The sequence below is a fragment of the Lepidochelys olivacea genome (genome assembly GCF_965140295.1).
Source record: "Lepidochelys olivacea isolate rLepOli2 genome assembly, chromosome: 1".
Classification (NCBI taxonomy): Eukaryota; Metazoa; Chordata; order Testudines; family Cheloniidae; genus Lepidochelys; species Lepidochelys olivacea.
This window is the reverse complement of record NC_140411.1, coordinates 48740886-48753900: the sequence shown is the minus strand read 5'-3', so window position 1 is coordinate 48753900 and position 13015 is coordinate 48740886. Positions and strand designations below refer to the sequence as shown.

Genomic DNA, 13015 nt, shown 5'->3' with positions numbered 1-13015 from the left:
AAGGAACTGCATCAGGCATGTCAGAAGGCCAGAGAGATCAACAGTCGATCTGGTGCCAAGCTGCAGCCCTGCTGTTTTTACAACAAGCTGTATACCATAATTGGCGGAGATCCCACCTTGCCCCTCCACACACCACCATGGATACCTCTGCGGAACCTGAGTCACAGGCCCCTGGCACGAACAGTGAGGATAAAGAGGAGGTGGACGAAGAAGAAGGGGATGGGGGACATGTGACTGGGGGTCCAGCTACTCCGTGAGCCAGGACCTATTTGAGACTCTACCACAGTCCATTCAGTCCCTGTTGTTGAGCACAGGCAAGACCAATGCAGGGAAAGGAACCCCGGGTAAGTGTGTAAATTTATTTCCCATTATAGTGATGTACTGATGGTGTCCCCACTTAACAGGACACAGCTATCAACTTTTCATTAATTTACTCGGCCTAGAAGAGGTAGCAGGAGGAACTGTTGTTATCTGCTTTTCATTCCCCTGCAGAGTTAGGCAATGGGAGGGCCATGGGGCGCAGTTTGTTTATGTACACAGTGATGTCCCTTGAATCCTCCCGAGAGATCTCAATGAAACTTTTATGGAGGTACTCTGTAGTCCTCTCCAGAAAGTTACTAGGGATGGCGGCTCTATTTCTTCCTCAGTGATAGGATATTTTCCCATGCTGATTGGTGATAACTTGGGCAGGTACCATTGCAGTACACAGGCTAGCATATGAGCCCAAGTGGCTTTGGCATACCAGCACCAGCTGTGCTCTCGGTGGCTTTGTTACCCTCAGGAGTGAGATATCAGCTAAAATCACCACTGCCTGTGGAAAATGGTGCCAGTATTCAGTGCCAGTGCCCTGTACTCACTGTTTCATGCAATTGAGCAATTCCCTCCTTATTTCCTTCATCCTTGGCAGGCCATACTCATTATGGCTGGTGCTGAGAGTGGTGCTGTGCATAAGCACACTGAAGCAGAAGAGCCAATAAGCCTGTCTTGTTTAAAACGTTAGGGGAGCAAGAGAAGGGAGTTCTGAATCTTAATTTTCACTTTACATTGTGACTGTACTGACAATCGTACATCTGTGTGTTTTATTTGCAGCTGCTGCCACTGCAGCCTTGAGGGGTTCCCCCTCTACATGTGTGGAACACCTGAGCCAGGTAAGGAGGAGAAAAAAGAGGACTTGGGAAGACCTGTTCAGTGAGATCTTCTGCTGTTTCAGACTATGAGCAAAGGGCCTGGAGGATGAATATTGCAGACAGCCTGAGGGAGGAAAATGTGGATAGGTGGAAGGTTCAGGAGCTCAGTAGGAAAAGGAGAGGGCAATGCATCAGGACATAATGGGCCTTTTCTGGCAGCAAACACCAATGCTGCAGTCTCTTGTGGACGTACAGGGTCATCTCCTTTTGTTGTCCACGGAAAACTCCATTTTAGCACCTCCTTGCACCCCACCTCCACATTACACATTGTATCAGTGGCTGCATCCCTACACCTGCCACTCCACCTCTCAGGACACTAAGGATAACCACAGCTTAACATACACTGACCTGGGAAAGCCATGGTTGCTATACATGTAGATAAAGTTGATGTGAATGTTTTTTCCCTTGTTAAGTTCTGTTCCATTAATTTTATTAAGTTTTTAATGTATTTGCTTTTGAATTGCTCAGATTCTTCTTTTCACTGGTTTTGTTACTGAATAAAATTCTATTCTTTGGAAAATAATTCGTCTTTATAAGTTTACAACTTATGCTGCAGAGTGCCTAGTACAGTACTTTACCCAGTTGGTCACTGGTATTTCGCCTATCTTCTTCACTTCATATTATTCTTGTGCAGGAGTTATCACATGTAAATAGTTAACTTTGAATATCTAGTTAGTTGTCATGCTTAGATGTTCACTTTTTCTAAGTGTAGAGCTTTGGAAGTGTTCCTAGGGCCATATGTTCTTGGAATGGAGCTACTTAGAGATTTGTCCTCCTTCCATCTTTTAGACTGCTTCGAAACTCTGAAGACTGTATGGATCACCAGATACCAAGGACTGCTAGCCCTGTTATTAGAGAAAATAAATTATCAGGTAAGAACAAATTTTTCTTTGTACACTTGTGTAGCTTTCTATTCCCGGATCTCAGTGTTTTACAAATGATAAAAAAAACTTCTAACATCCCTATGAGGAAGGGAGTTGTTTTTTCTATCTTACTTATCATTAACTTGAACCTGGTATAGTCACCTACACCTGTGCAAAGTAGATGCTAAAGGTTATTATTTTGATTTGGTAGCCTTTTACACCCACTTTGCATTGGTGTAAATGACTACACAAATTGCAGGGAAACCAGAGTGATTCAAGCCTAGAAAAGTTAAGGCCTAGATTTTCAAGTGTTTATTAATTTTGGATGCCTCAGCTTCTGCGCACCCAAATTGATGTATAGGGCCTAATTTTTAGAAATATGGAGCACCCACAAGTCTAACTGAAGTCATCCGAGGCACCCAAAATCAGTGGACAGTTCTTTGAAAATATTGGACTAAGGATTTTGGTCTAAAGTCACTAAGGGTATGTCTACACTTAAAACGGTAGAGCAGGACACCTGCATTGCTGCCTATGCACCGTTGTTGTGCTTCAGTGTAGTTGCTGCCCATGCCAAAGGCAAGGTTTCTCCTTTTGGCATAGCAAGCCATCTCCTTGAGAGGCAGTAGTTAGGTAGAGCAGTAGATCTTGGTTCAAAAAACAGCTTTATTACAGCAAGAGACTTACAATGGAATTCTTCTGTCAACCTAATATTGTCCACACTGGGGGCTAGGTCGGGATAGCTACATCTCTCAGGGGGCTGGATTTTTCACACTCTTGAGAGACGTAGATATGCTGATGTAAATTCCCAGTGTGGACCAGCCTTCAGGAAGTCTGTTGCAAAGCTGTAAATAGAACCCAGATCTACTGCCTCCTACTCTTGACTTTTAAGTTGTAGAATAGATCATGCTTTGTGCCTGAAACGTAGCTATGTCAGATAAAGTAATCCATATAGGTAAAAACATACATGGCATATCATGTGTTTAGATTGGACTACTCTATAGACATTACTGTATGGGGAAGTGTGACCTAGAGGTTTAAATAAGATGTGTGGGGAGGCAGGAGACCTGGATTTGATTCCTAGAGACCTGCCATGGCTTGATATCTAATGTATCTGTGCCTCACTTTCCTCATTTGTAAAATGGTGTTATTTATCATAAAATAATTCATAGTGTGTAGAGTGTGCTGATATCTTAGATAGAAGGCACCATAGAAATATGTGGTGGTTGTATTAGGATGCTCTGGGAGCATCTGTCTCAGCAACATGAACCATTTACTAAGGGTCAGTATTTGCCACTGCTGTAACACAATGGCCTGCTGTCCCCTTCCCTCGTAGCAGTGGGAGCCTGGGGGTAGGGTGTGTGGGGAAAGGGTTCTCAAAGTAGGCCTCCAGGTACGCTTTAGGGAGACAGAAGTGGCTGTACGGTCGGGGGAGCGAGGCGCCCTTCGGCTAGGCTGGGAGTGCGTGGTTGCCTATGAGCTGCTCTCCTCATGCACAGCAGCATTGCACTAAGTCTCTCCGAGCTGTACATCCCGCCTCAGCCAGCCACCCCTCCACTCACTTTTATATTTGCGCGCCCTTTCAAACCTCAGTGACGTATCCCGCTCCGCGGCCAATCCGCGGCGCCCTCTGGTCAGGACAATGGAAGGGGCTCCACCAATCAGGTTGGCCGCTGGCTTGGCGGCCGCCAATAGGAGCGAGGCTGTGTTGAGAGTAATGTTACCAGCGCTGAGAGCGTGAGGAGGCTGCGTATCGATCCCGCTCTCAGCCATTGCGGTGCATTGGGCTACAGCGAGACCAGGCAGCATTGGGGGCCAGCGCGAGCAGCCGGGCAAGTGTCTCAGCGCCTGTGGCTCGCTGCTGAGTGAGCGAGCGAGTGAGTCTGCGAGCGAGCGAGGCGGTGAGTATCCCGGGTCGGGCGGGCTGCGCGCTCCGGCGGCTCCGGGGCTAGCGCAGCGCTCGCTCTGCCCCAGCCACACAAAGGCGAATTAGGCTGCATCTGAGGCAGGCTGTTGGCGGGCGGCGGCGCCGGCGGGCGGGGCGGGAGCCGGCCGGGGGGAAGCGGGCGAGTTCGTGAAGCGGGAAGGGGATGGAAACAGAAGGGAAAATCTCCCCGTCGGGCTCGGTCTTGCGAGGGGTGGGGGAGGACGCGGGCGGCGCCGCGTGCTCCTGGCGCCCTGCGGCAACTGTCGCCGCAAGGCCGGGGGCCGGGCGCTCCGCAGCGGGGCTGCGGCCGGGGCGCGGGGCCGTGTCGGCGGCGGGCGAGCCGGAGCTGCGCTCGCTGGAACATGGCTGACGAGCGCCGTGCGGAGGGCGCGAGGCGCCGGAGGGCGGGGGCGCAGTTCGGCGGAACTTTTCCAGCCGCCTTTTCTCCCTCAGCCAGGGCCGCGCAGGGGGTTTCCCAACCGGGGCTAGCGGCCGGCCCCCGTATGCCGGGCCCCCTTTGGGGCTGCGGCCGGACCCGGCCAGCTCGCCGGGGGCTTGGGCCGCGCTTGGGAGCGCGCGGCCGCCCCCCCTCCCCCACCGCTGTCATGGCTGAGCGTGCGCCGGGCGCGCACACAAAGGGAGGCAGGAAGGAGCCATGTTCTCTGCGCGGCGGCGAGCAGCGGCCATTCCGGGAGGCAGCCGCGCTCTGATCTGGCGAGAGCAGCGGGGACCCGCGCCGCTGCCGTAGGTAGACTGGGAGCCGGGGGCCCTCCTTAAAGCGCGGCCGCCGCGCCGCACCCGGGCTGCCCCAGCGCACATTTCAGGGCGACTTTCTCTCATTGTCAGGCTGTTCGCAGAAAATGGGAGGAATAGCGCTGCTGCTGCTGCCCTTCCCGAGGAGTAGCCTGCGCCACTGCAAACCCTCGCCCAGGAGCGGGACCCGCCACAGCTCTGCCTAGAGACTGATCAGACACACGCTCCCCGTTAGGCACGACAGAGGCGCGCAGGCTTTGCAGTGAGGTTGGCTTAGCCTGAGAGCTCGTGGCAGCGCCAGCCGTGGGTTTAGTCTAGATCCTGCAGTCACCTCTGTACGCTTTACAGCTGCGAAGACATGATTAGTAGACGCAGGCTTTTTTTTCCCCTTCCTCTTCCTCCCCCACCAGCAAGAGCGGCGCACAACAACACAATTAAAAAAAAAAAGTGCATTTAATTCTTCTGCGTGGGGATTGGTTACACAAGTGAGCCACAACTGTGCCTTCAGTTTTAAGAAAATAAATGAATCTCCTCCTCTGAAGTTATTGCTGCATGTCTTTCCAGAATGCATAAATCTGGAAGATTTTTGATGCAAACACATACACCATCTACTGTGTCCTTTCTCTGATTTTTTTGCCCCCTTTTGCAGCATTTTAAGAAAATCACTTTTTAAGAGAACTTAAGTTTTCCTCCACCCCCTAATGTTCAAGATGGCAGGAAGATTGCTTTTAAATGCAAGTTAATATGATAGTTGCAGGGTTTTAATTGGGGTGTCTAAGGTGAAAAGACATTTACAGTATTAATAAAATGTGCTGTGGAATATGAATTCCTCTGTTTCATTTTTTATTTATTTTCCTCACACTTCCTTTCTATGAAAAGGAACAAGTGAACCCCCCATCCCACCCATGTCACTAAACTATCCTTGAGTGAAAGGGTTGCTCTGGAAGCATCTCCATTGCTGGCAGGAATAGCTCCTGGTTCTACAGTCTTGTTTACTCAATGGAAACTTCAAACCGGATGTGTTTAGTCACAGAGCAGAAATCTGTTTGTCCATACGCCAAACCGATCGGAAACGCTGCTTCTGTGGCAATACATGCACACACCACCCACTTGTTTCACTCCTCTCTGGAAGAGCAAAGTTTATGCCGCAGTGGACTGGAGATGTTTTTTTTTTTTTCCCCAGACTTATGGAGAAATTATCTACCTTGTGTGTGAATGTGCTGAGAAGATATTTTTCCATCCCCTGTACCCTTTAAAAGATACGGGGATGTCTGCTCAATGAGCACACTTTTATTTATGTCATATATAAGTGTCATGCTTTTAAAGCCATTGGTTGGAACATAACATGTTTCAGTGCTGTATTTAATTCCACTATTTCTAGCTGCACATTGTAGGGAGAATAGATTTTGCAGTATAATTAAAGTGGAAAGTAACTTGGCTTACTTTATTTCTGTACTTTTTTCATGCAAACTGATATTTGTAAAGCATTTTGAAAGTGAAAAAAACTTAAGAGTAAATACTTAAGAACCCAACAGGCTGATCCAGATAGAGTATTGTAATATTTCCCCCTGCCCCACAATAATTCGTGTTTAAGCCTTTCTATCCCATAATTAGATGACATGTGGCTGCTGTGCTCTACCAATCCAGGAGGGGAGCAACTTCCCTTGAGACTAATGTCAATACTTGCCTGCAAATGGACTAGCAACAGACACTCTTGATTGCTGATGACTCTTTAAATATAACAGGAAGTTTTTTTTTTTAATAATAGCCAAATATCTTGAAGACCAGGTTATTTGTATTGACCAGGTGAACTAAAAAACGCTCTGTAATAGCAGTCTTTTTTGCAAGTAATATATAGTTTTCCAGGAGAGAGCTGTAGCTTGTATATAGTCTGAGAGGTCCTCTCATAAAAGTTCAGAAAGCTGCTTTTGCAGATCTTAGTCAACATACTCATTCTTCCCAAATTCATATGATACTGTGTGGGGGCCAAAAGTAGTTTTAAAAGTTTGTTTTTCTTTTGTGTTACAGAAAATCAGCAAAAATGGGCAAAGGTGATCCTAAGAAGCCAAGAGGTAAAATGTCTTCATATGCCTTCTTTGTGCAAACTTGCCGGGAGGAGCACAAGAAGAAGCACCCAGATGCTTCAGTGAACTTTTCAGAGTTCTCAAAAAAATGTTCAGAACGGTGGAAGGTAAGATAAACCAAAAAACAGTACTAATTTACAGTATTGCAGCATAGATTACCTTAAATTAATATCATTTCAGTCTTGATTATATTTACTTACATTGTTCAGATACGTGTGAATGCATTTCCTGCCTTTAATGTTACTCCCGCTACAGTTCGGAATGGGATCGGATGCACTTTTGAATCATGCACTCACTCCCTATTTATTGTTTTATAGACTATGTCTGTTAAGGAAAAAGGAAAGTTTGAAGATATGGCAAAGGCTGACAAGGTTCGTTATGAAAGAGAAATGAAAAATTATATACCACCCAAAGGGGAAACAAAAAAGAAGTTCAAGGATCCTAATGCACCGAAGAGGCCTCCGTAAGTAGATTTCCAGTTAGTGTGTCTTGTATAGGAGCATTGCATTGAAATGTATCCATAAAATGATCTTTTAAAAATCAGAGTTAGGGGATTTGAAGTATAGAAGAGTACACAACTTCAAAATGTAGTGCTGCCAGTAACCACATTTAAAAATCAGTGGGATTTAGTTATATAAAAAAGATCATAGACTGGAAATAAGATGTAAATTTTTAAGAGTGTAAAGAACCATTGCAACAATTTGCCAAGGATTGTGGTGGATTCTTTATCACTGACAATTTTTTTTAAACCAAAATTGGATGTTTTTCTAAAAAATATGCTCTAGGAATTATTTTGGAGAAGTTCTACGCCTGTGATATACAGGATGTCAGACTAGATGATCATAACGATCCCCTTCTGGCTTTAGGATCTATAAATCTTATCCATTTCAATTATCGTTTACTTGGAACTTGACATAAAATTGTTGGAATAAATTTATCTGTTAAAAATAAACCCAACACTGTTATGATCAATTTTGACTGTTTTTATTAATAGAATGTTGCTAGCAGCCAGATGAAATAACTTTAGATTAAAATTGTGGTAGAATATTAGGCCCCAATCCTGGAACCATTCTGGCAAATGCAGAACCTTGTGTCTGCACAGAGTCCCTTTGAAGTCACTGGGGCTCTGTACTGGCGCAGGGAACTGCATGCATGAAACAGTTTGCAGAATTGAGCCTTTGTCCTTAAAATAGGCCGTACCACCGAAAGATAAATGTGAAATTATTATGATACCAAGCTTGTATGGTGCTAAATCTTTCTATTTTTAAAATGGAGCAAACACTAAAAAATAAACTAAGAAAGAGTGGCTGGTACTGACATCTGGAAATCCTTCTACAGTAATCATGAGATTATTTTAATATTTCCTGTGAAGCAGTTCGCACAGTCCATGTTCTCACAACTGTTAAAATCAGAGAAACTTGGTGGGATGCACAACATGGGAATGTAATTTCTAAAGTGCACTAATGTGTTACACAGACCAATTAATGTGCAGACTGCTGGTGCACACTAAATGTTCCTTAGTAATACTATGTTAAAGCACACTGCATCATGTAGTGAAGGTCTCAAAACTTGCTATGTCTAGTACAATAGTTTAACCTTTATACTTAAAATTACAATTATTCTTTTCAGTTCAGCTTTTTTCTTATTCTGCGCTGAATTTCGTCCGAAAATCAAAGGAGAACATCCTGGTCTGTCCATTGGAGATGTTGCAAAGAAACTAGGAGAGATGTGGAATAACACCGCTGCAGATGATAAACAGCCCTATGAAAAGAAGGCTGCTAAACTGAAGGAGAAGTATGAAAAGGTAAATAATGGCATTCAGCGTGAGCAAAAGGTTCTTCCCTGTTCCAATTCAAATTTGAATGATTAAATAATTGTAAGTGATCATCCCTCTTCTTCTTATGGCAAAATAACGTAACATCTCCTTGTGCATAAATGAATGAGAGTTGTGTATATCAAAGGACTGGGTGATTGGCTTGGTTTTTAAAAAGAAAATTCCTCTAGAGTACTCTTACATTGTACGTCACAAGTATAATTATGAAAATGTCAAATTACCTTAGAGAATACCTCCAATAGCATGTCCTTGTGAGGATTATGACACTTTCATTCATCATACTTCAAATCTTATCTTTTGATATTTTAGTACATATCCCTGTATCTGTTTTGAATATTAAAAGTAATGGTTCATGGCAGCAGCTGATTTCTGCAACCAGTTTGCGCTATTAAGTAATGCAAATTTAAAGAAAACATTTTTCCTTATTGGCATTTGCCACATACTGTTGAAGAAATAGTCATAGCATATGTTCATATTAATTATCTTAAAGAACAGTTTTTAGTTTATACCTAAAGAGTTAAATATTAGAGGACTAGATGTTTGTATTAGACATGTATTCTATTACCCCCACTTTGATTTGCCTTCAAACAGATAACATAATTGTTCATGCATCTTAGGAAACCCTTGTCAACCTATTAACTTATTTTTTTGTATCATTAAGGCTAAATCCTACTTCAGTGTTAGGAACTCTATTTGAGTATTGGGGATATAGAGCAGTGGCAATGGCATTTGGATTTCCATATTCCCATCCCAGGGCAAGATAGCTAAGGGAGAGAGGAATGTATGATGGGATATGTACCAATTCTCCTTTATAAAGGAATAGTACGCACCCCTGGCTGCAACGTATTGCACGCTTTAGCATGTATGCTGCTCAATAGTGTCTCCTTGCTGGCAAACAAAATCAGTTAAGGGATGGTGGCACAGAAATGGGTAAGTAACTGCACGTTGGGGGCCTCTAGCACTAGGTAGGAATCATGCCCTGCAGATACACTGTGGGTTAGAAAACTTCCTGTGTTAGCCCTTTGTGTGCAACACAAGGCATGATTTGGTCTTTAGTAAATTAATTATTCACATATAAATTTACATATTGGTATGATTTAAACAAAGAGTAAATTCAGAGCTACAAGTAAACTTTCCCCAGTAGTTTAAATTATAAAGTGACTGATGCATTTTAGTTTAGGGTTATTTTAAATATTACAGGGGGAAAAATCTGAAGCCACTAACCTTTACTTGCAGCTGTTTCTCCTTTTACTGATATCACCCAAATTTGTCAACTAAACTTGCACATGTGCTTGGGATTTGATGTATGTAAAGTTTCCTTCTAGAGCAAACTAATGTCGGAGGTCTGAAAATCTAGAATTGGTAAATATTTCATTTAAAGACCATTGATATTAGTTAGTGAATGCCACTTCTTCTGAAATAAATTACGAATTTTAAGAGATACTGAAAGAACTGCAAAGAGAGCAGTTTAAAGAATACTGCATGGGAGGAACATTTTCAATATTTAGGCCATCTGCCTAAAGGCATTGCCCAGTCATAAGTTTAATATATACTAGGATAAATTATATTCTTTCTTTTTCTTTTATAAAGCCAGGGGTTAAACTGATTTTTATGACTTGATCTTTATTGGCAATCATCTAGCTTCATTTTATGATTTATATGAAGTTTTGAAAAAGTATGAATTTGAGTTTTATGTAGTGTAAGCCTATAGAATACATTTACTGCATGCAGAAAGTGGCCCTGTCTACTCTTGAAAGTTCTTGTACCTTTTTTGTTGATTTAAACTTCAGTTAAGCAGAATGCCATGTAATTGCATTTCACTGAGGCATAACATTGCACATATTAGACCATGTCATTTTGATGTGTTGTGGATGGCTAATTATGGTTGTATGTCCTAGATAAGGATTTTGTGTGCATTTTTTTTGTGTGTGTGAAGATGAGATACCTCAGTGGTTACAGCATATCAGCAAAAGTCCTAAATGTTGTTTGAAAGTTTTAGCAAGAATTCTGGTTAAATCTCTTAAAGAGATCCTTTTCCCACTTCTCTTGTCAAGGATATTGCTGCATACCGGGCTAAAGGAAAGCCTGATGTAGGAAAAAAGGTGGTTGCCAAGGCTGAGAAGAGCAAGAAAAAGAAGGAGGAGGAGGAGGATGAGGATGATGATGAGGATGACGAGGAGGATGAGGATGATGAGGAGGATGACGAGGAGGATGACGATGATGATGAATAAGTCTCTTCTAGAGCAATTTCTTGTCTATAAAGCATTTAAACCCCCTGTACACAACTCACTCCTTTTAAAGAAAAAAAAATTGAAATGTAAGGCTGTGTAAGATTTGTTTTTAAACTGTACAGTGTCTCTTTTTTTGTATAGTTAACACACTACCGAACGTGTCTTTAGATAGCCCTGTCCTTAGTGGTATTTCAATGGCCACTAAACTTGCCTGGTACAGTGTGGGGGTTGTAAATTGGCATGGAAGTTTTAAAGCAGGTTCTTGTTGGTGCACAGCACAAATTAGTTATATATGGGGATGTAGTTCATTTTTCATCTTCAGTTGTCTCTGATGCATCATAAAAATAATTGTTGTTCTGTTAACTGAATACCACTCTGTAATTGCAAAAAAAAAGTTGCAGCTGTTTTTGTTGACATTCTGAATGCTTCTGAGTAAATACAATTTTTTTTATTAGTATTGTTGTCCTTTTAATAGGTGCCCTTGAAAAATCATAATTTTTCTTTTTTGAGGGGAACTCATCTTTGCTTTATTGTATGCCCATTTGGGATCACGTGATTATTACAGTTTTCATCTTTTCATGTAACCAGCTGATAAACAAAGCTTTGATCTGCATACCCTTCATAATCATGATAGGGTAGGCAAAGAAATATACAGGCATATGATAAAACAGAACTTTCTTCCGTAACTGGAAACAAACAAACAAATCTCAACCAACTGATATTTGCTCGGATTTTGTGAAATGTAACATTGAGTTGCGTAAGTTTACCAGACTTGGAGAGTTGAGAAGTATAGAATTTAGTTTTACAGCATGGAATACTTCAGAAAAAACCTCGAAAATGCTGTCCTAGTAGGAAGGGTATACTCTCATCATGGTGTGTGAGGAATTTACATGTGACTCCATTACTATGTAATGGAAGTTGAATTTGTAAATCTCTGAACACTTAAGAGATAAACATGCCCCTAAAATGTATGAAGGTAAAAATTATAAAAGTACCATATTGATTTTTTTGTCACAACATAGTGATGGCTGTGGACTTTATACCATGAAACTCTCCTGGTAGTAAATAGCCCACAAGAAAGGATTTTACTTTCCAACATTTTCTATAAATGGTACCATTATTTGTTAAATCTCTGTAAATTCATATTTTTAATCTTAAAATTCTAGTTTTAGCCCTTTAAACAAAGTTGTATATTGTCTCAAACTAAAATGAGATAAGATGTATTTTTCCCGTTAGGTTTTATACCGCACTCTTCACGTTTGCCCATTTATAAGTTAAATATAGTTGTATGGAAAAGTACATTTTATTAAATTTTTGCATTTAAAAAGTGAAATGTTTAACTATGATATATACCAACAATGTCTAATTTGATCAAATATAATTCTCTTCCAAAACCAAAGCTGTTTTTTTTTTTTTTTTTTTGTTGTTTGTTTTTTGCATATTCAGTAAAACTTCAAGTGCTGGCAACTGTAACTATTTTCACATGTACCTGCTTACCAGTTTGGGGGACAATTTGGCAATTTTGTGGTTATTAAAATTATGGTTCTCAAGTGCCAGTGTTTAAAAATAGCATTGTAATTTTACACGCTTTTGTGATGGAGTATTGTTTTGTTATACAATTTTGACTTTCAGATTCTTATTTCGATTTGCATTTGTTTATGTATAACTTCAGGAGAAATACTGAACACCTGGATCCTGGATGATACTAATAAACTAATAATTGCAGAGGTTTTAAATATTTAGTTAACTGACTCGCATTTGTATCCTGTATACATTTACATATTTGCTTTCAGCCTCAAACAAAAGAGGAAAGGAATACTTGTGGCACCTTAGAGACTAACCAATTTATTAGAGCATAAGCTTTCGTGAGCTACAGCTCACTTCCTCAGCTGTAGCTCACGAAAGCTTATGCTCTAATAAATTGGTTAGTCTCTAAGGTGCCACAAGTACTCCTTTTCTTTTTGCGAATACAGACTAACACGGCTGTTACTCTGAAACAAAAGAGGGAGTGCCAATCAAAAGATCTCTTCGTGGAGAGCAAGAAATATAGGACAGATAAACTTACTGAAATATTTGTGATTGGACACTGCCCTTAAACCATAATTCACTAGAAGTAATCACTTTTTATACAGTAGAATT

General features: G+C 41.8%; 1 protein-coding gene across 2 annotated transcripts; it reads left to right on the top strand.

Annotated features, from left to right (window-relative positions):
• Positions 1-584: 584 nt before the first annotated feature.
• Positions 585-12612, top strand: HMGB1 (high mobility group box 1). Of its 2 annotated transcripts, XM_084646060.1 has the most exons (6): positions 585-1148; positions 1977-2059; positions 6756-6918; positions 7129-7274; positions 8441-8615; positions 10700-12612. In XM_084646060.1, the coding sequence occupies exons 3-6, from the start codon at positions 6769-6771 to the stop codon at positions 10874-10876; spliced, it is 648 nt and encodes a 215-aa protein (XP_084502186.1). In that variant the 5' UTR covers positions 585-1148; positions 1977-2059; positions 6756-6768; the 3' UTR covers positions 10877-12612. The 2 variants fall into 2 exon arrangements, with proteins under 2 accessions (XP_084502186.1, XP_084502185.1); XM_084646059.1 differs by lacking the exons at positions 585-1148; positions 1977-2059 and adding an exon at positions 3761-3948.
• Positions 12613-13015: the final 403 nt, after the last annotated feature.